This window comes from Schistocerca americana, chromosome 2 (assembly GCF_021461395.2).
Source record: "Schistocerca americana isolate TAMUIC-IGC-003095 chromosome 2, iqSchAmer2.1, whole genome shotgun sequence".
In the NCBI taxonomy this organism is placed as follows: Eukaryota; Metazoa; Arthropoda; class Insecta; order Orthoptera; family Acrididae; genus Schistocerca; species Schistocerca americana.
Genome location: NC_060120.1, coordinates 3,691,208 through 3,713,492, shown reverse-complemented (window position 1 = coordinate 3,713,492; position 22,285 = coordinate 3,691,208). Strand labels below are relative to the sequence as shown.

General features: G+C 44.7%; 1 protein-coding gene across 2 annotated transcripts in view; it reads right to left on the bottom strand.

Annotated features, from left to right (window-relative positions):
• The window catches only part of LOC124592171 (ATP-binding cassette sub-family C member 4-like), a 307,575-nt gene that overhangs the window by 239,495 nt on the left and 45,795 nt on the right, over positions 1-22,285 (bottom strand). The window contains exon 1 of one of the 2 annotated variants that reach the window (XM_047131810.1): positions 16,526-16,641. The exons of the other annotated variant lie outside the window; for it this stretch is intronic. Coding sequence (XP_046987766.1) covers positions 16,526-16,599 — 74 coding nt within the window. The 5' untranslated portion in view covers positions 16,600-16,641. Of the gene's footprint in view, positions 1-16,525; positions 16,642-22,285 lie in introns of those variants that run through there. 2 annotated transcript variants of the gene reach the window in all.

The following is a 22,285-nucleotide window of genomic DNA, read 5'->3' as shown; positions in this document are numbered from 1 at the left end:
AGATGAAATGGGAGATATAATACTGCGTGAAGAGTTTGACAGAGCACTGAAAGACCTGAGTCGAAACAAGGCCCCGGGAGTAGACAGCATTCCATTAGAACTACTGACAGCCTTAGGAGAGCCAGTCCTGACAAAACTCTACCATCTGGTTAGCAAGAAGTATGAAACAGGCGAAATACCCTCAGACTTCAAGAAGAATATAATAATTCCAATCCCAAAGAAAGCAGGTGTTGACAGATGTGAAAATTACCGAACTATCAGTTTAATAAGTCACACCTGCAAAATACTAACGCGAATTCTTTATGGACGAATGGAAAAACTGGTAGAAGCTAACCTCGGGGAAGATCAGTTTGGATTCCGTAGAAATGTTGGAACACGTGAGGCAATACTGACCTTACGCCTTATCTTAGAAGAAAGATTAAGGAAAGGCAAACCTACGCTTCTAGCATTTGTAGACATAGAGAAAGCTTTTGACAATGTCGACTGGAATACTCTCTTTCAAACTCTAAAGGTGGCAGGGTTAAAATGCAGAGAGCGAAAGGCTATTTACAATTTGTACAGAAACCAGATGGCAGTTGTAAGAGTCGAAGGGCATGGAAGGGAAGCAGTGGTTGGGAAGGGAGTGAGACAGGGTTGTAGCCTCTCCCCGGTGTTATTCAATCGGTATATTGAGCAAGCAGTAAAGGAAACAAAAGAAAAATTCGGAGTAGGTATTAATATCCATGGAGAAGAAATAAAAACTTTGAGGTTCGCCAATGACATTGTAATTCTGTCAGAGACAGCAAAGGACTTGGAAGAGCAGTTGAACGGATTGGACAGTGTCTTGAAAGGACGATATAGGATGAACATCAACAAAAGCAAAACGAGGATCATGGAATGTAGTCGAATTATTTCGGGTGATGCTGAGGGAATTAGATTAGGAAATGAGACGCTTAAAGTAGTAAATGAGTTTTGATATTTGGGGAGCAAAATAACTGATGATGGTCGAAGTAGAGAGGATATAAAATGTAGACTGGCTATGGCAAGAAGAGGAATTTGTTAACATTGAGTATAGATTTAAGTGTCAGGTAGTCGTTTCTGACAGTATTTGTTTGGAGTGTAGCCACCATGTATGGAAGTGAAACATGGACGATAAATGGTTTGGACAGGAAGAGAACAGAAGCTTTCGAAATATGGTGCTACAGAAGAATGCTGAAGATTAGATGGGTAGACCACGTAACTATTGAAGAGGTATTGAATAGAATAGGGGAGGAGTTTGTGGCACAACTTGACAAGAAGAAGGGACCGGTTGGTAGGGCATGTTCTGAGGCATCAAGGGATCTCAAATTTGGCATTGGAGGGCAGCGTGGCGGGTAAAAATCGCATAGGGAGACCAAGGATGAATACATGAAGCAGATTCAGAAGGATGTAGGTTGCAGTAAGTACTGGGAGATGAAGAAGCTTGCACAGGATAGAGTAGCATGGAGAGCTGCATCAAACCAGTCTCAGGACTGAAGACCACAACAACAACATAATGGACAAGACTGGTTCAAATGGCTCTAAGCACTATGGGACTTAACATCTGAGGTCATCAGTCCACTAGACTTAGAACTACTTAAACCTTACTAACCTAAGGGCATCATATACATCCATGCCCGAGGCAGGATTCGAACCTGCGACCGTAGCAGCAGCGCGGTTCCAGACTGAAGCGCCTAGAACCGCTCGGCCACAGAGCCCGGCAATAGACAAGAGATGTTCGAAATTTCCATACGACATCCTGAAAGTTTTTAATCCAAGTGAAGTCTCTGATTGTAGTTAATTGAATACTGCTTCTTGGGAGTATCAGTATGTACTCCTCTAATATTTTTTTCTGTTTCGTCGCGATTTTTATCCATTAATAACAATGCAGCAACAGTGGCGACTGCTCTGGTTTTGAAGAATGACTACTCTTTTGTAACAAGTACTTGCGGCGAGTTTCTGAAATAAACCTGCCCGAATGAGTTGAAGAAGTAAATTTGAGTAAGTTTTTGTTCTAATGGGAACACCTCGGCAAATTCTTACAGAAGTTATTTGTTAGTGGACGCAAGCCTTTTGTAATACTTCGCCTCTAGAGGCAGCTTGACGATGGCAGCGCTTGGAGACAAATGAACATCTTTCAAGTAGTGCCGATTTTCTGCGCTTCTGGCGGCACTAGCGAAATCGTCAAGTTATCGTGGCCAAACAGCTTGTACGCCCTCTTCTGGGGTATTGCTATGTAGGATCCGCCTCCTCTAGAACTGACGGAGGACGTCGACAAACCTCAAAGAAGGGCAGCTCATTTTTTACTATCGCGAATTAGGGGAGAGAGTGCACGGATATGATACGTGAACTGAGGTGGCAATCATCAAAACAAAGGCGTTTTTTCGTTGTTGTACGACCTTATCGTGAAATTTCACTCACCAACTTTCTCCTCAGAGTGTGACTATTTCGTTGGCGCCCACCTACATTGGGAGAAATGATCATCATAATAAAATATTTTCCCGTGCGCTGTTCGAGAGTGGAAGGTAGATAAAAGCTTGACGGTGATTCGATGAACCATCTGCCAGGCGATTTATTATGAATTGCTGAGTAACCATGCAAATATAGATGCAAATGAGTGTGTTCGATAAAACATGAAAGAGTATAAAAATTATTTTCACACACTAGACACGTGTGCAATAAATATTTTCACGTGAGAAACCTACTGCATAAGCGTAAGAAACATTCTAATATATGCTTCTGTTATGTCATCAGCTTCAAAACAAGTTACAGTCAGCAACATTGATCGCGTATGACTTGACGAAACAACCCACAACGCTTATCAAAGGCACGACAGGAGTGACGATGGAGCTGCCAGGTTTGTGCTACTGCTTCGTTACGGGAAGCGCTTATCAGCTGCAGCCTGATAACTTCAATACGAGACAGCAAGAAACCGCCGACAGCGCATGTGCCGATCAAAGCAACAGCCTTGAGAACGAGATCGTCTGACACGCCTTTGCGTCGCGACTTCTCGCTTTAAGGACCCCGTAAACGATCAAACGAGTTTGAAAAAGTCGCTCTTATCTAACCACGGATTTGCCAAGCAAGTCCGTACACTTTCAAACAATGTTTGTCAATTTAACCTCACTTCGAAGCAGGCGCTATTCACGTTCGTGTGTATTTTGATAGTAGTTAGAATGGCCAGAAATGGAGACAAAACAGTCCTGGCATTGACTTTGCCACTGTGTGTAAAGAAGAAGAAAATACGACTCTGGTCCAGGGAATGACTCAAAATGAGAGATTTACCCAAGAAAATCTGCTAAAGGCAATATTACCCTCAGAACCTGACGATTACAACTTTCTTGCGAATGGACAATGAAACTTTAAAACTTGTTAAGGTCCTACTAAAAGGGCAAACTTGCCTGTCAAGTTAGATTTTATGAAGGCACATGTGTGTCAAACAAACTCGTACATGTACAAAAAAAAAAAAACTTTTCGATTTAACCTTACTTTTGAAGCAGACGCTTTTCACGTATCCTGTATTTTGGCACCATTGGGAATGGCTAAAAATGCAAGTAAAACATTTCTAACGCGTACTCTGAGACTGTGTTTAAAGAAAAAGAAAGCAAGACGCTTTCCAGGGAGAGGTTTAAAATGAGCAATATACAACTGAAATATATACACCTTCAAAACTCAGTTGTTTGAAAGATCCTGATTTTGTGTGTAACGATGAGTGTACTGAGATTCACAAAATAACACACCGTGAGAGACCTGAAATTGCCGAAAGGTAAAGCTGAACTATTGGCGTTAAGACTACAACAGTGGAATTTTCTTGGTAAGACTTTAAATGTGACCGCGCCGTATGCCATTCATTCCATTTTTCGAAAGTGAAAAGAACTTGGTTTTTTGTAGCGATGTTCAGGGACTAAAGACAGCTATGGGCATCGACTATAAAAGTGATCAGTGGAGGTTGTTCATCGACTCCTCCACATTACGTCTCAAGTGTGTGCTACTGCATGATGGCAACGCGTTACCATGGATTCCAAATGGATAAGCACCTTACATGAAAGAAACATTATAGCATAAAACAATTGTTACTGCAATTGAACTACATGTTTAAATGGCAGATTTCCCGAGGTCTGAAAGTCGTAGCCGTATTACCTGGGCTACAACTCGACTACACCAAACTCTGTTGCGCCCGGGATAGCCGCGGCAAAGGGCGTCATTATAAAAAGAAATATTGGCCTAAGGTCAGTCACTTGAGCCAGGATCTTACAATGTTATCCACGAAGCACTTGTCGAATCCAACAACAGAGTTCTCCCTGCTCTTCATATAAAATTGAGGCTAATGAAAAACTTCGTTAATGACATGGATAAAACTGCGGGAGCGTTTCTCTATTTGCGCGAGAAATTTCAACGTCTTAGTGAGGCGAAAATAAAAGAGACGATTTTGGTAGGTCTCCAGATACGCAAACTGTACAAAGATAAGTGTTTCGAAACCATCCTGACAGGCGATGAAAAGTTAGCTTGGGATGGCTTTGTTCGTGTCAACAAATTTTCTAGGAAGTAAGAGAGCAGAGAACTACACGGATCTTGTGGCAAACCTTCTGCATATATGTGAAGACAGTAACTGTTCTTTCGAGAACAGTTACTGTCTTCACATATATATAGTTAAAGGCTACCCAGCCATTGACCTTCGTCTGTGCGAATGCGCAAAGGTTGCCCAAACTCTGACTGGAATCGCCAAAGCGTGCGCGAGTAATGAGTGGATGGGCAAATGTCTATAAGGTACATTAAATGTGTAGAATTGTGGACAGTTGGGAATGTGAGTCTCACGGGAAGCGTGCAAGGGATAAGTCCCTGCAGTCTCGCTATTCATCTGTGTCCTCGGTGACTCAGATGGATAGACCGTCTGCCATGTAAGCAGGAGATCCATCAATATTTGCCGATTACTACTGGACATCAGTCACGGAATCACCACCAGAAAACTACAAACCCGAGGCACAACAGTTGCGCCTTCGGTGTCCTACCTACGAAGGATAATACCAAGATAAACACATGCATATGTTTATATAGGCAATAATCGTGACTTCAAAACGAGAGCTCATCTTGCATTTTCATTAACATTTTTGTTATTAGCACACCAGAAAACATGAAGAATAACTGCGTTCATGCCACTTACAGAAAAAAAGTGAAATATTGTTGGCTAGTGTGATTTACCGATACAGAAAGCAGGCGTCGATCAACCACATCCTCTTGGGGCACATCAATGAACGATTGACCGTCAAAGTCGCAACTGCCGACTAGCTGTCGTTACCGCAAAGCTCCCTCCGTCACATGACGTGGGGCAACGCTTAACAACCACGGTCGTCTACCGAAACTCGGGAGTCGTCGGTTAGCTCCCAGAGTGGAAGCCTCAGACACGGCCAAGCGATTCGGCTCATACTTGGCAAGCCGCTTGTGTGCAGACTAAAACGAAAGATTCGTAGATTTTTGGCTCAACCCGCCCCCTCCCCCTTTCTTCGTTTTTGAAAAAACCACACCTAAAGTTCACGGCGAAGAATCGACTAAAAATTGACGGGATCGGCAGATAATTGAAAACCGAGCATTTCCACCAACATGCTACGGGATCTGCAGACACACATTTTCGTAGAAATCGAGGAAACAAACTTTTTCGATTGCCAGTTACACTTCTGGAAAATGAAAAAAGAACACCACGAATTCGTCGACCTAGCAGAGGGAAATTTTATTGACACACAACACACCAGCACAAAGACAGAGCCGTACCCACGCGAGTAATGTCAACAGAGCGAGCGCAATGTCGGCGCTAGTGTTGTGTATACCCTCCTTTTTCAGCATTGCAGGCTGCAGTTCTCCCACGAAGACGATCGTAGAGGTGCCGAATGTAGTCTCGAGGAATGGCCCGCCACGCACTGTCCACCTGGTGCCTCAGCTGGGCCAGATGTGCAGACCGCGCAAGATGACGTCTCATCCGGTCCCAAAGATGCACAGTGGGGGACAGATCTGGGGATCGTGCTGGACCAGGTAGTTGACGTACACCTCGAAGACCACGTGGGGTGGCACGGGAGACATGTGGACGTACACTGTTGAGAAAGCATGTCGCCTTGTTGGTGTATGAACGGTAGCAAGACCGGTTGAATAATGGTTTCAGTGTACCGTTCACTGTACAATTTTCCCGCTGCTATCACCAGTGGAGAACGCCAGTGTAGGATACGGCTCCGCACACCACGATTCTGGGTGTTAGTCCTGGGTCCCTCTGTCGTACACACTCCGGTTTTTGGCGCTCCCCTGCACGACGCCACACGTCCGTTCGACCGTCATTGGCTCCGAGGCAGAAGCGACTCTCATCACTGAAGACGACACGTCTCCATACGCCCTTCCATAAACGCTTATCGTGACACCACTGGAGGCGGGCTGAGCGATGTTGGGGCGTGAGCGGAAGGCGCCCTAACGGCACGCGGGATCGCAGCCCTGCTTCACGGAGACGGCTGCGAATGGTTCTCGATGATACCACCGGAGCATCAGTGTCCCTAATTTGTTGTGAAGTGACGGTGCGGTCTTGTGCGGCACTTGGTAAGATGCGACGGTGTCGGCGTGCAGCTGTTCGTCGCCACTGTCCGGGCCCAGGTCGAAGGGCACGGGCACCTTCTGCTGACCACTGGCGACGACATCGATGCACTGTGGAGAACTCTCGCCCCACGTGTTGCGCAGTTTTGCGGTGTGTCCGTCCGGCCTCCCGCAGGCACACTGTACGCCCTCGCTCAAACTCCGACAGTCGCACAAACGGTTCACGTACACGCTGTGGCGGCATGCTGACGGTGTTGGAGACACACGAGGAGCTCCGTATACCAAGGAAACTGGCTGCCGCTGGCTCTGGCGGTCAACAACCGCTGAGCAGCTTGCAACATTCCACGGCTGGTAACGCCGTTTCTGATGTGTCCGCAGTGTGGCGCGTTTGACAATCGCATCCACTGCCCTCTCATAGTGCCCCGTGCAAATATAGCAGGTCTTATTCACTTGCGTCAATGTGTTATTTTTCCATTTTCCAGGACTGTGTACGTACTCATAAAGTAAAGTTTGTTTGACGAAAGCTCCGCTGTCGTAGCGACCGAGGCATCTGGCTGCGGAGCAGAGAACCGCTCTGCTTATGCGGACGGTCTCGTCCTCGTTCTTAGTAGCGGTGCTGAGGTCAGGGAGTCGCTGGCACGGATCACCGTCTACAGAGAAGCGTCTCGTAGATTCCTTAGCGAGGATGGCGCTACGCCATTGCATGTAGCTCGCACTGTCTGCTGCTTAGGACCCGAGTGCGCGGGTGATGTGCGGCGCACAACTGCCCTCAAATGCCAGCGCCCACTGTCTCTATTACGAGCTGGGCTTCTAGATATCCAGCACGTGGCACAGACAATCCCCGTTCCGCCATCCCAGCCCGCCGCATGCTAGCGGCATGCGGTTCACACGTTTGCCACGGCATGTTGTTCAAGATAAGGTAAAAGACCGTCACACTTTCACGACACAGGGGCGGTTTAGGTCTCTGTCATGTCCCTGACAGGGCGATAGCCCTTTTCGACACCTCTCAAATGGTGCTGTGGCGCCGTTGTCCCACGCACCTCGCCAGCCTGTTGCTGGACACTTGCACCACGGTCTCTCTCAGCCCCCACCCCGCTTTCAGACGTCCCACCGCCCTTCTCTTACACGGAGCGAGGTGGCGCAGTCGTTAGCACACTGGATTTGCATTCGGAAGGACGACGGTTCACACGCCTGTCCAGCCATCCTGGTTTAGGCTTTCTGTGATTTCCATAAATTGCTTCAGGCAAATGTCGGGACGGTTCCTATGAAAGTGCACGGCCGACTTCCTTCCCCAACCTTCCCTAATCCTATGAGACCGATAGCCTCGCTGTTTGGTCCCCCCCCTCCCCCCCCCCCCCCCCCCCCGCGATCAACCAACCTTCTTTTACTTCCACCTATGGCCGTACTGCGCTACTGACAACCCACGTGACGTCCACAAGGGCGCTGTATGGCTTTCTGTAGCAGAATAGGACACCGAATGTGATTGAGCGGAAGCATTCCCATGTCGACTGTCGTGCCGCATGGCGATCGGTGTGTGCTCCTTATCTTCCCACTGATGCTGAGTCTGCACGGTACCTTACGGTCTTTGGGAAGCGCGAATGCCAGTCTGGCCTTCTTCACAGGGTTCACCTTGCAGACACCCCGTTGTGTGTCGCCTGTGATGTTCTGGGCGTGGACGTGCATCGCCTGGTGTGAGGATCGGCGGTAGGTATCTCGTTCTCGGTGCTGCAGATGCTGGCCTTTATTATCCGTACGACTCCTCACCTGCTTCTCTTTCCGGACTCGGGATACTTCCCATAAACGAAGCCGAACTCCATGAAGTGGATTTGCCGACGCAAAATTTCGCCTCGCTGTCATAAACATTACGTTGATCGCACGTCCCGTTTTGATTTCTGCGGTTATTTTACGCAGTATTGTTTCACTGTTAGCACTGGTAGCTCTACGAGAACGCCGCTGCTCTCGGTCGTTATGTGAAGGCCGTCTGTGGTGAGAAACAATGCCTGAATCTCGGTATTCTCGGCACACTTTTCACGCTGTGGATCTCAGAATACTGAATTCCCTAACGACTTCCGAAATGGGTTGTCCTATGCGTCTAGCTCCAACTACCATTCCACGTTCAAAATCTGTTTATTCACACGAATCACCTGAGTGCAAATGACAGTTCCGGCAATGCACTGCCCTTTTATACCTCGCGTACACGTTAGCACCGCGAATGTGTATATGGAAATCTCTAACCCATGACTTTTGGGACCACAGTCTATAAGCAGTATGAACGGCACCACCCACACGCAAAGACAAAACTTCGGGGAACTCCTAGTACAGTATGAATTTCACTTGGAATATCACCAAAGCTATTGTTAGTTTTGATGTGTGTCTCAGACACAGTTTTCGTTTAACTTATAGAACCTGCCAAAGAAGCAAGTGTTCCTCATAAAACACCCACGTGCGCTTATGCAAGGGACAGTAAAACTGTTAACAGCTGCTTAGGAGGGAAGCACAATCGTAACAGTGACTTAGCCATTGTTATCACATAATCTACAAGGAACATTTTCCTCGTTACGACACATCGCGGCGAAGTGCCGTGGCCTGCAGCTGAAATGCGTTAACCACGGATTACCTCTCAGTTTACGCACTCGCAGATAACGCGTAACGAAATCACGTTACGTTGTAGTGCACTTGAATGTAATCTCTTCGACAGAAGCTACGATTGATGCATCAAGTTGACAAACAACTTACACATTGTGAAATATTTTTTTATCTAGCAGATAACGTAACCGTTCACAATTCATTGTGCAATACGAAGAAATTCAGCGAAACGAGAGTTTACTTTAGTTTTTTGCATGTTCCTTGGACCATATTTGTGACATACAGCTATAACGTGGACCGTATCAGTCCGTTTAAAAATATTATTAGTTTCTCATACCATACACTGACCAGTTACTTAATTAGAATTTCTACTTTAATCTGTATCTATAGTGAAATATTGTTATCAACATATCCTGCCTTCTACGGAATTGCATTGTTAAATGAATTGCATTGTTTAACCATAGACTATTTAAGACGGCCAATTAATAAAATTTCTAAATATATTTTCGTTTGTCCTTTCTGACTTGCATCATTATCAACAAAGACCACTGTGCTTTGTAGTGTAAGATGGAGAATATTTAACGAGGTATGTTCCAGAAAGTAAGTGTTCTAGATATTTATATTTTTTTAGGAGTGTATATTACAAGATATTGTTGATAAACTTGTTGACTATGTTGACACACAGTCGCCATCCCGTTCAATGCATGTTGTGAGCTTCTTTATGCCCTTTTCGAAGATCTCTCCCACCAACTCCTTCCGCCACTTCAGAATCTCTTTCTGCACCTGCTCGTCGGTTGAAAATTTAATTCCACTCATGTGTGCCTTCAGGCAGGTGAAACGACGCTAAATGGTAATCTGAAGGCGCCAAGTCATGGAAATGCGGGGAGTGGGAGGGAGGAGTTCAAAACATCCCAACCTAACGAGTCCACGCGCGCCTCGGTGGCTAAGGCTGTGTGAGAACGGGATTTGTCGTGCAAGAAGCACACCCCGCTCGTCTGCGTTGCGCTCCTTTTGTTTTGAATGTTCTTTTCACTTTTTTGGGAGGGGCGATTGTTCATGGTAAGTCTGCGCCTGAGGCTGAAATTCGACCAAAATGATACCTGTTTGGTCCCAAAACACTAAGGCCATGATTTTTTTTTTTGCTCGAAATTGGGATTTTGAATTTTTTGGCGGATGGGAAATCGGGTTGACGCCACTGGGACGGCTGTCGTTTTGCCTCTGGCGTGTAATGAGCCACCCCAGTTTCATCTCCAGACACATCAGAACGCAGGAAATCTTCACCTCCCAGTTCAAGTCGCTCAAGAAATTCGCAGGCTCTACTGGTTCGACTGTCCTTGTGCTGCTCTATCACTGTTCTGAGGCCCATCTTACGCACAATGTCCGGTAGCCCCTCTTTTGTGTGAGTGTCTCGTATAAGAGAGTTCTGGAAAGTTGTGGAAACATCCACAGTGAATCACCAGTCTCGACGAACAATTTCCTCGATTTTTTGCACCAACTCATCAGACAAGTGGAAGGTCTTCCACTAGGTCTGTTCGTCATGTACATTTGTTCTGCTCTGTTAAACTCCCTAAACACACTCGTTCTATTCATAGCACCTTCTCCAAAAGCGTTTTGACTCGCGAAAAATTTTCGATAGGTGATGTTCCTTCTGCGAGTAGGAAGTACGTCACAGTACGTGGCTCATACTTGACGCGATTTCTTATCGACTTGTTTCACGCAACTGGATACTACGTCAGTTTATGTACCACCGTGTACGTGCGATTCTCGCTCCGGTTAGGGAATCCTTCTCCACCATTCAGTGTTGCCAACACTCAAAAAACAAAAGAACAGCAAACCGTTATGGTTACAATACACTTACTTTCTGAACAGGTCTCTTATGTACTGGAGTGGTCTCAGTACTGAATGGTTTGGAAGAACAAGAGTAATTTTTTCCCATTGAGATGAAAATTCATCTTGAAAACTGCACGATTCCTCTAACATGGCTGTTTGCTTCGTTTCAGTTAAGTAGGAAGTGAGGCACTCACTTCTTGCAGATTAAAAGACATCTTTCTTAATGTGAGAACAATAAGCAAAATATGGCACTGCCTCGTGTCGGTACAGGTGGTGAGAAGGTACAAGTCACCAAGCATAAATATTGTTGAGGACGTAATTCTACAGTGTACGGCGAAGCAGTTTGCGTCTGTCGTCAGTCTTTCTAATAGTTCAAAACAAATAACAGTCACCACATCCTGTTCTTGTTAACAGTTTTTGCGACACGAATTTCTTTTGCTTTTATGGAGAATGTCCGCCTTTTATAATTACAAAGGGCGTTACGGCTACATCTTACAGTAATATAGGACGTTACTGAAATAATGCTGTAAACGGATGATATTTTTGTTAAACCTATTACTCATCGAACTGCTCTTTTATCCTAATATAAATCTATCCATATTTCCCGGAGATTATAGGACGAAAGGCTGCCTTGATCCCTCTGAATCATCAAGATGATATGATCTGCATGTCATTATGCTCTGTGCTGAAAAGCTTGCTGTTTTAGTTTATTTGTAGTACTTCTGTAGGATTCTACATAACACTGTGTTATCACCGTCGCACAGTATATCATTATCAGATGTGTCTGTATTATAGTTACAACACTAGATTATGCCAGGTGACATGAATGACTGAATATAAGGAATGCATTTCTTCAGGCTTAGTTACAGGTCCTGTATGGTTTTCAAGGGAATCTTACACCATTCTTGCTGCAAAATGGTGGCCAGTTCAGGTAACTATGATGGAGATACGTAGCGATCACGCGTTGTTCTCTTCAAAGTAGGCCACAAAGGCTCAAAACATTGAGAACGGTTGACTGGTGACCGGGAGACACGCGACAGTTCGTCCGTGTGTTCACCAAACTAGTCTCGGAAGATGCGAGATGTGTGAAGAGGGGCCCTGCCGTCTTGGAACACAGCGTAACCATTGGGGAGCAAACATTATGATGGAGCCGATCACCCAGAATAGTCACATACATACTCCCTGGCGGTAAGGCGACCTTGCAGAGCACCAGCGGAGCTCACTGACTACCACGACGTGGCTGCCCAAATCACCACCGACACCCGCCATGTTTCACTCTCGGTACGTAAACTCGGCCAGAAGTTGTAAACAGTGTGCAACAAGACTCATCCGACCAAACGACTCCCTTCTGTTGCTCCACAGCCTTGGTTTTATGTCTTCGGTACCACGTTTTCGCCGGCCGAAGTGGCCGTGCGGTTAAAGGCGCTGCAGTCTGGAACCGCAAGACCGCTACGGTCGCAGGTTCGAATCCTGCCTCGGGCATGGATGTTTGTGATGTCCTTAGGTTAGTTAGGTTTAACTAGTTCTAAGTTCTAGGGGACTGATGACCTCAGAAGTTGAGTCCCATAGTGCTCAGAGCCATTTGAACCATTTTTTTACCACGTTTTCCTGCCACGGGCACTTGCATCACTGGTGAGTGCTCCTGGAATTTCAACTCGTCCTGCAGTTCCCTGCATCTGGGGTTCCGTTCGCGCTATTTTGGTACTGAAAGCTTTCGCGAGTGCAGTATTCAGCTCTGAAGTGACTTTTGCAGCCGTCGTCCTCCTAATATACGTCACAATCCTTTTCAACGATCGTCTGTTACGATCACTCAACACAGACTTTTCGCAGCGTTGCGACTTTACGGATGATGCTTTCCCACCTTCCTGCATGCGATATAAATCTTCGATACGGTGCCTCTTCGAACATCAACGCTTCGGTTTCCTCGGTTACGGAAGCACACACCAAACAAACGTTCATCAACAATTTGCTCACCTTCTAATTCACTTAGCTCCGACATAATTCGCTCGCAACTACACAGCACACTGTTTTGAATACGAGTGACACTGCTCAACGTTTTGAGGACATTGCACAGGTGCCGTTAGTACTCACATACAACAGCGCAACCTGCTAGCATTCGCATCCACGCTCAAGCATGTTTTCTCGCTGTGTTTCCACATTTTTGTCCAACCCTTGTACATGTGTGTGTAACAGGCCAACTGGTATTTGAACCACTGAATTCTGAAAAACACGTAGCTCCGAAGTATTATTCAGACTCTAGAGATTTCTAAAAGACATATACTCGAGTACCTATAGTTTGAAGTTCAAGTGACATCACAAGAAGTTCGAATAACTGAGAATTCGGTTCAACGAATGTTTGATTGATACAGGTGGAATCGGAAAAAGACAAAATAAAAAATTTAGTTAAGTAGTTCCACTGCAGTTTCAAAAACATGCTGTTTCCTTACAAAGAGCGGCAGAAAGTACCAGCTAGAACTCAAACTAGCAGAAAGATTATTTTGCCCACTTTATTTTTATTTAACATTTAAAACGAAAGACACATATCCATTAGCGAGAACATACAAGAAAACCTCGGTTTCATTCATTTTTCCATGCCGAACAAACAGTGTCATTAAAGCTTGCATTTTTCTCCACAAATGTTCTTAAAAACGGAAGTATGTCTTTTTTTAAATGTTAGTGAGGCACCCCTCACTAACTGTGAACCCTTCAAGGCGCAGAGTAATAACGAATGATTAGCCCTTTTTAAGCTTATGACCTCCTATAGGTATGTTTTGTCCTCTACACTGAGTATGCTGTTTCAGTTAGCATTCTTCAAGAGGGGGTAACTCCGTATCTTATGTTTTCAGCAATCTTATCTTCTGCTACAGGATTATCGACAGCGCCGATGACGGAAGCCTAAAACTTTTCGCTTACACCCTTTTTTTTCTTTTTCGGTCCACATTGCAAGACCTCAGTAACCTGCTTCTTTTCTGCGAAAATCGGTAACTTCACGTCAGCCTCATAACTGCTCTGTGCTGTAGTTAAGTTATGGACTGCTGAGAAAACAAAGGAGTATCGTGAAGATGTGTATGACAAAATAAACACCTGAACGCGTAACGCGTATTACGTATTACCGAGTGTTAGCTGCTAACTTCGAATTACAGTGTGTTTGCAGAGCGATCTGCCATGACAATCGCTTCGATTTATCCGGTGTACCAAAACACACAAAATTTATTCGATTTATCGTGAAATCTGATTTATCTAAGGAAGATTCAAATGTAGTTCGATTTAAAGAACTACACGCTATCAACATATAAAGGAGAGAAGGATGTACTCTGACGCCTCACCAGAAAGAAAGTACATCGACAAGAAGGATTTACGTGAACCACTGAACATTAGACAGATATTTATGTTTTGTCTATGTAGGAATTCCTTATGTAGGAGTTGTGATTGTAATGAAGTCAATAAAGCAGACATAACGTGTTATAATCGCGCTTTTGAACTGTAGAGAGGAAGAGAGAACGTGATCGTAGCGATTGTATAAGGTGGGAAAATTCGCTTTCCCAACCCTCTCCTTTCTAACCAATTTTTTTTCTTTTGATGTCTTTTTTCGTAAAATATGAAGTAACGTACACACTTACTGAAGACAAAATTAAGTGCTCGTCGAGTGTCCTATGAAAGCCGTTAGTTAAGAAACTGAAAGGAATTTGCTGTACGTGTGAAGTAATGAGTCGTCGAACTGGTATGAAGATTATCTTCGAGGCAGTTCGGCTTTGCTGTTTTATCGGGTCAGCATATTGGACATTGGACATCTTCCATGCATCTGTGACCACATTTTCTACTCTTTGATACAGATATATTTAGTGTTCAGTCTTCAATGAAAGCGTAGAATACAAATAAACTTTATACAGCTCGGTTTTTATCAGTGTATACAAACGCTCCAAGTTTCTCACAAACGACGAAATGAATTTTCTTCCCTTTCTGCAACGCATTTGACACAGATCTTTTCAAGCGCTGCAACCAACAAATGCTTGTCGTATACGTTTAATACTTTCATCAAAATTCACATGCTGATTCAGAAAGGAAGAACAGATTTCAATTGTTTATTACAGACAAACCATGAATGACAGAAACACACTGCGCATATTACTGGATAGAGGAAGATTCTAAGTTTTATGTTCGCACAGATACTATACATGACCGCCATGCGTTGCTCCAAAAACATCGAAACGGTAGTCTATTTCATTCCACACACGAATCACCGGCTCTCTGTTTATCGAATCGTTAGCTCTTGAAAATAGCTGCCATGGTAGGGACGAAGACGCTATTTTTAATATAACGCCGCAGAAAAAAATGCATGGTGTGAGGTCTGGTGACCTGCTAGGCCAAAAGCAATTAACAAGATCTTGGCCACCTCTTCCAGTCCAACGTTGTGGGATGGTGTTGCTATGAACGCCACTCTTCGAGGTGAAAGTAAGGCTGGGCGCCGTCAGGCATAAAAATGAAATCATTGGAAATTTCGCAAAGTTGAGGAAACAACCAATTTTGCAGCATCTCCAGGCATGACATTCCTGTCACAGGTTCCTCTGTAAAAAGAGATGGGTCTATGAACCTTGTGAACAGAACGGGCACAGTTTGGGTGAGTCTTTTTCATGTTCGTGATGATACCAGTATTTTGTGACCCCCAAATTCTTATTTAAAGATTCTTTAATCGGTAGATGAAATGTCGCTTTGTATTAAAAGACGAGTCGAACGGAAAAAAGGGTCCTTTGTCTTATCGTGGGCAACTGAAATGCAAATTTCATACCTTCTATTGTGGTCGCTGGGACCAGTTGCTGCAGTAACTGTAACTTTCGGGACTTCATATGTAGGCGTCGTTTCAGAATACACCATCACTGTTTGAGGAACTTCAAGTTCCTAACCTGCCCGTCTTGTAGACCACCGAGGGCTCCGTGTGGACGCATACCGGATACGCTCGACATTTTCATCAGACGTATACGTGGTCAACCATATGCAACAAACTACCCAGAATTTTGTATGCCAGTCATAATTCTGCTTCTCCAGAGGTGGCTTCTTGCTGAAACGACAACGCAATGCGCGTAGCACTTGAACAATGGATTAACGTCGCGCAAATTCCAACAACCAAAGTGATTTCTCTTGTGGTGTAGTTACGATGTTGCTACAAATAAACAACAGCGCAACTGTCAAAACTTTCGACCGTCCTCTATCCAGTGACATGTGCAATGTGTTTCTATGTTTTATGGTTTGTCTGTAATAAACAACTGAAATGTTTCTTTCTTTTTGAATCACTCGGTATTATAAGAACTTTGATTACCAACACTGGTGCTCTTGAAAGGTGGAAACGGAACATCATATCACTTACACAAATATACATGACGTATAGAAGGTCTGGTGCACCTGACGACGAGTGCAAATTCGAAACGCACGTGCGCATGTCAAGAAACCACGGAAAGTGACTTAATCCAGCGTGTGAGTATTCAGTTTCTTACCACCGCAGCTGCACTATCGCAAGTGAGCGGAGCCGGCTGGAGAGGAGGAGGCTTACCAGAAGGTGAGCACGGAGAGTGGGTTGGCGGCGACCCGCGGGTTGGGGTTGGCCCTGCGCTTGGACGCGTCCATGTGGCCGCCGCCGCCTGACCGCTGTCCAGCACTGACCGGCTGGAAGCCTGGACTGGACTGGCCGGCGCGGCGGCGGCAGCAGCAGATGCTGGCTCAGCTCCCCCCTCTGCCTCCCACCTCCTCCTATCTGGCCAACAAGGACGGCGCTTAATCTGCCGCCGATACGCGATGCTGACCTTCTGCGGTCCTGAATGACTTGCGGTAGCGAAAATTTTGCAACAGTCGTAAGAGTAGCACGGCCAGTTCTTCCCGTGAAAGGTTACACACGATTCACGTCCTGATTTATAATATTACTACACTTGTTTCGTACAGTGTAGTAAGCGCGCCTATGTGAGTTCCGAACTTTAGACATTCCCGTACATATTAATCGTAATTAGAGCAATGTGGCTTAATGTTATGCAATAACCAAAAAAACTTTAGACGTGCCCGTACATATTAATCGTGAAGGCTTAATGTTATGCAATAACCAAAGAAGTAGTTATGCAACAATAGAATAATAGTTTAGCCCGTGTTTAATGTTCGTTTAGACCGCGCTAGGAAGTTTGCAGCCTCGTTACGTACATGATACTGTCTGTTGCGTGGGCCGTAGTTGCTACGTACACAGGTTGAATCACCTACGTCTTGCACCCCTGTTGCTACGTGAACGGTTCGAGGTATCAAAGGGAGGTTTTCGATAAAAGATAGTAGGCAGATGAGCATTTAATTTTGTTATGTAGGTAATACTCTTTAGTGTTATGACCAGACGAAACTACAATCGTCTGATCGTAACAATTGGTTCTTCGATCGCTCTGAGACATGGCTGATCGGAACACATGAAATATTAGTACACTCTATTATAAAAAAGGTAAAAATATGCGTTTAACTTCTTTCGTATAGTGTAGTAAGCGCGCGTATATGAGTTCCGAACTTAAGACGTGGCCGTAAATATTAGTCGTGATGAGAGCAATGTGGCTTAATGTTATGCAATAACCAAAGAAGAAGTTATGCTACAATAAAAGGGTAGTTTAGGCTGTGTTTAATGTTCGTTTGGATCTCGTTAGGAAGTTTGCAGCCTCGTTACTTACATGCTACTGTCTGTTGCGTGGGCCATAGTTGCTACATACACACGTTGAATCACCTACGTCTTGCACCCCTGTTGCTACGTGAACGGTTCGAGGTATCGAAGCGAGGTTTTCGATAAAACATAGTAGGTAGATGAGCATTTAATTTTGTTATGTGGGTAATACTCTTTAATGTTATGACCAGACGGAACTACAATCGTCTGCTCATAACAGTTGGTTCTTCGATCGCTCTCAGACATGGCTGGTCGGAACATATGAAATATTAGTACACTCTATTATAAGAAAGGTAAAAATATGCGTTTAACTTTATACAATCTATTGTCACGGAAATGAGTCTAACATTTACAACTGTCTTTCAATAGTATTACACGACTAGATGAACACAATTACAAACTCTTCTCTTGAAGTACAAGTTCAACATTTCCGAAAGTAGAGTTCCCTCTGATACTTGAATAGCACTGTTGTGGTAACCAGCTGATGTTGATTGCTTCATCAGAGGTCACAAACTGGGTAAAGCGAATCAGTGCTTGGCTCCATGTCGGCCTGTGTGTGATGGTGCTGTGGTGCTGAGAGAGGGGGCGTGTTTTCCGAAGCGACTTCCATCGGCCATTGTGGACCGCAGCGAGGCATCATTGATGTCTGTCGTATCGACGCGCCTTTGGACGATATCGCATTTAACTTTTTACGGAACCTTCGTTCGATCACTTTGTTGTCCATGTGTTTGTCTGATTGTCCAAATGTTAAATACCCTTTTTCTAAGGAATGGGCAGACGTATGAGGTTGAAATTTACGTCACATTCTGAGATCTGTGGTCCCTTGGCAGTGTAAAACATTGAAGCCTCTGAGTCAATGCAGTGAAAGGATACGATCGTTTATGTCACATTGTTTGATAATCACACACTTATCAAAACCTATAGAGTACTTCCCGTTGCACTACAATAATTAAATTTGGGAAGAGGGAAGATTTTAGTACAACTAAAAGGAAAAGTCAGAAACTGTTAATTTATATTTATTATTTATTTATTTATTTATTTATTGTTCCGTGGGACCAAATTAAGGAGAAATCTCCATGGTCATGGAACGAGTCAATACATGAAATTATAACACGATATTAGAAACAGATAAAATGAAATATTAAAAAAAACATATTCAGGTGACAAGTCGTAAATTTAAATAAAGAAAATCAACAATGTAACACTGGAATTTGCTTAATTTTTTAGCTCTTCCAGGAGCTCCTCGACAGAATAGAAGGAGTGAGCCATGAGGAAACTCTTCAGTTTAGACTTAAAAGTGTTTGGGGTACTGCTAAGATTTTTGAGTTCTTGTGGTAGCTTATTGAAAATGGATGCAGCAGAATACTGCACTCCTTTCTGCACAAGAGTCAAGGAAGTGCATTCCACATGCAGATTGGATTTCTGCCTAGTATTAACTGAGTGAAAACTGCTAACTCTTGGGAATAGGCTAATATTGCTAACAACAAACGACATTAAAGAAAATATATACTGTGAGGGCAATGTCAGAATTCCCAGACTATTGAATAGGGGTCGACAAGAGGTTCTCGAACTTACACCACATATAGCTCGAACAGCCCGTTTTTGAGCCAAAAATACCCTTTTTGAATCAGAAGAATTACCCCAAAAAATAATACCATACGACATAAGCGTATGGAAATATGCGAAGTAGACTACTTTTCGTGTTGAAATGTCACTTATTTCAGACACTGTTCTAATGGTAAATAAAGCAGCATTTAGTTTCTGAACAAGATCCTGAACATGGGCTTTCCACAACAGCTTACTATCTATCCGAACTCCTAGGAACTTGAACTGTTCCATCTCGCTTATAATATGCCCATTCTGTCTGATCAAAATATCGGTTCTTGTTGAATTGTGTGTTAGAAACTGTAAAAACTGAGTCTTACTGTGATTTAGCGTCAAATTATTTTCCACAAGCCACGAACTTATTTCATGAACTACGTTATTTGATACTGTTTCAATACTACACACAAGATTCTTCACTATCAAGCTGGTGTCATCAGCAAACAGAAATATTTTTGAATCACCTGTAATACTAGAAGACATATCATTTATATAAATAAGAAACAGCAGTGGCCCCCAACACCGACCCTTGGGGAACGCCCCACTTAACAGTGCCCCATTGGGACTGAACATCACTACCACTCTCAATATTGCGGAGAATTACCTTCTGCTTTCTGTTCTTAAGGTAAGAGGCGAACCAATTGTGAGCTACTCCCCTTACTCCATAATGGTCCAACTTCTGCAGTAACATTTTGTGGTCAACACATTCAAAAGCCTTCGTTAAATCAAAGAAAACACCTAGCGTTCGCAACCTTTTATTTAATCCGTCCAAAACCTCACAGAGAAAAGGGAATATAGCATTTTCAGTTGTTAAACCATTTCTAAAACCAAACTGAACATTTGACAGCAAATGATGTGAATTTAAATGCTCCAGTAACCTCGCATATACAACCTTCTCGATAACTTTAGCAAACACCGATGGCATAGAAATAGGTCTAGAATTGTCAACATTATCCCTGTCTCCATTTTTATAAAGTGGCTTCACTACCGAGTACTTTAATCGGTCAGGAAACCGACCACTCCTAAAGGAAAAGTTACAGATATGGCTAAGTACTGGGCTGACATACATAGAACAATACTTCAGCATTCTGCTAGATACCCTGTCATATCCATGAGAGTTCTTGGTCTTTAGTGATTTAATTATTAACTCAATCTCCCTCTTGTCAGTATCATGGAGGAGCATATCAGGTAACAGTCTCGGAACGCTTTTTTCTAAGAGCGCTATATGATTCCCTGTTGGGACTAGGTTTCTATTTAGTTCACCTGCTATATTCAGAAAGTGATTATTAAATACTGTACATATATGCGACTTATCAGTAACACGGACATTCCCACTACGCACCGATTCTATATCCTCGACCTGTCTCTGCAGACCAGCCACTTCCTTTACGACTGACCATACGGTTTTAATTTTATCCTGAGACTTAGCTATTCTATCTGCATACCACATACTTTTTGCCTTCCTAATAACATTGTTAAGCACCTTACAATACTGTTTGTAATGGGCTGCTGCATTTAGATTTTGACTGTTTCTAACGTTTTGATATAATTGCCACTTTGTTCTACAAGATATTCTTATCCCTTTAGTCAGCCACCCAGGCTGCCTGTTTGTGCTAGTACCCTGTTTTGAACGTTCTAACGGAAGGCAACTTTCAAAGAGCACGAGAAAAGTATTGAGAAAAGCATTATACACTCCTGGAAATGGAAAAAAGAACACATTGACATCGGTGTGTCAGACCCACCATACTTGCTCCGGACACTGCGAGAGGGCTGTACAAGCAATGATCACACGCACGGCGCAGCGGACACACCAGGAACCGCGGTGTTGGCCGTCGAATGGCGCTAGCTGCGCAGCATTTGTGCACCGCCGCCGTCAGTGTCAGCCAGTTTGCCGTGGCATACGGAGCTCCATCGCAGTCTTTAACACTGGTAGCATGCCGCGACAGCGTGGACGTGAACCGTATGTGCAGTTGACGGACTTTGAGCGAGGGCGTATAGTGGGCATGCGGGAGGCCGGGTGGACGTACCGCCGAATTGCTCAACACGTGGGGCGTGAGGTCTCCACAGTACATCGATGTTGTCGCCAGTGGTCGGCGGAAGGTGCACGTGCCCGTCGACCTGGGACCGGACCGCAGCGACGCACGGATGCACGCCAAGACCGTAGGATCCTACGCAGTGCCGTAGGGGACCGCACCGCCACTTCCCAGCAAATTAGGGACACTGTTGCTCCTGGGGTATCGGCGAGGACCATTCGCAACCGTCTCCATGAAGCTGGGCTACGGTCCCGCGCACCGTTAGGCCGTCTTCCGCTCACGCCCCAACATCGTGCAGCCCGCCTCCAGTGGTGTCGCGACAGGCGTGAATGGAGGGACGAATGGAGACGTGTCGTCTTCAGCGATGAGAGTCGCTTCTGTCTTGGTGCCAATGATGGTCGTATGCGTGTTTGGCGCCGTGCAGGTGAGCGCCACAATCAGGACTGCATACGACCGAGGCACACAGGGCCAACACCCGGCATCATGGTGTGGGGAGCGATCTCCTACACTGGCCGTACACCACTGGTGATCGTCGAGGGGACACTGAATAGTGCACGGTACATCCAAACCGTCATCGAACCCATCGTTCTACCATTCCTAGACCGGCAAGGGAACTTGCTGTTCCAACAGGACAATGCACGTCCGCATGTATCCCGTGCCACCCAACGTGCTCTAGAAGGTGTAAGTCAACTAGGAAATGGCATGGCAAGCCGTTCCACAGGACTACATCCAGCATCTCTACGATCGTCTCCATGGGAGAATAGCAGCCTGCATTGCTGCGAAAGGTGGATATACACTGTACTAGTGCCGACATTGTGCATGCTCTGTTGCCTGTGTCTATGTGCCTGTGGTTCTGTCAGTGTGATCATGTGATTATCTGACCCCAGGAATGTGTCAATAAAGTTTCCCCTTCCTGGGACAATGAATTCGCGGTGTTCTTATTTCAATTTCCAGGAGTGTATTTATCGTCTACTGTATCAGCGCTATAAACATCTTG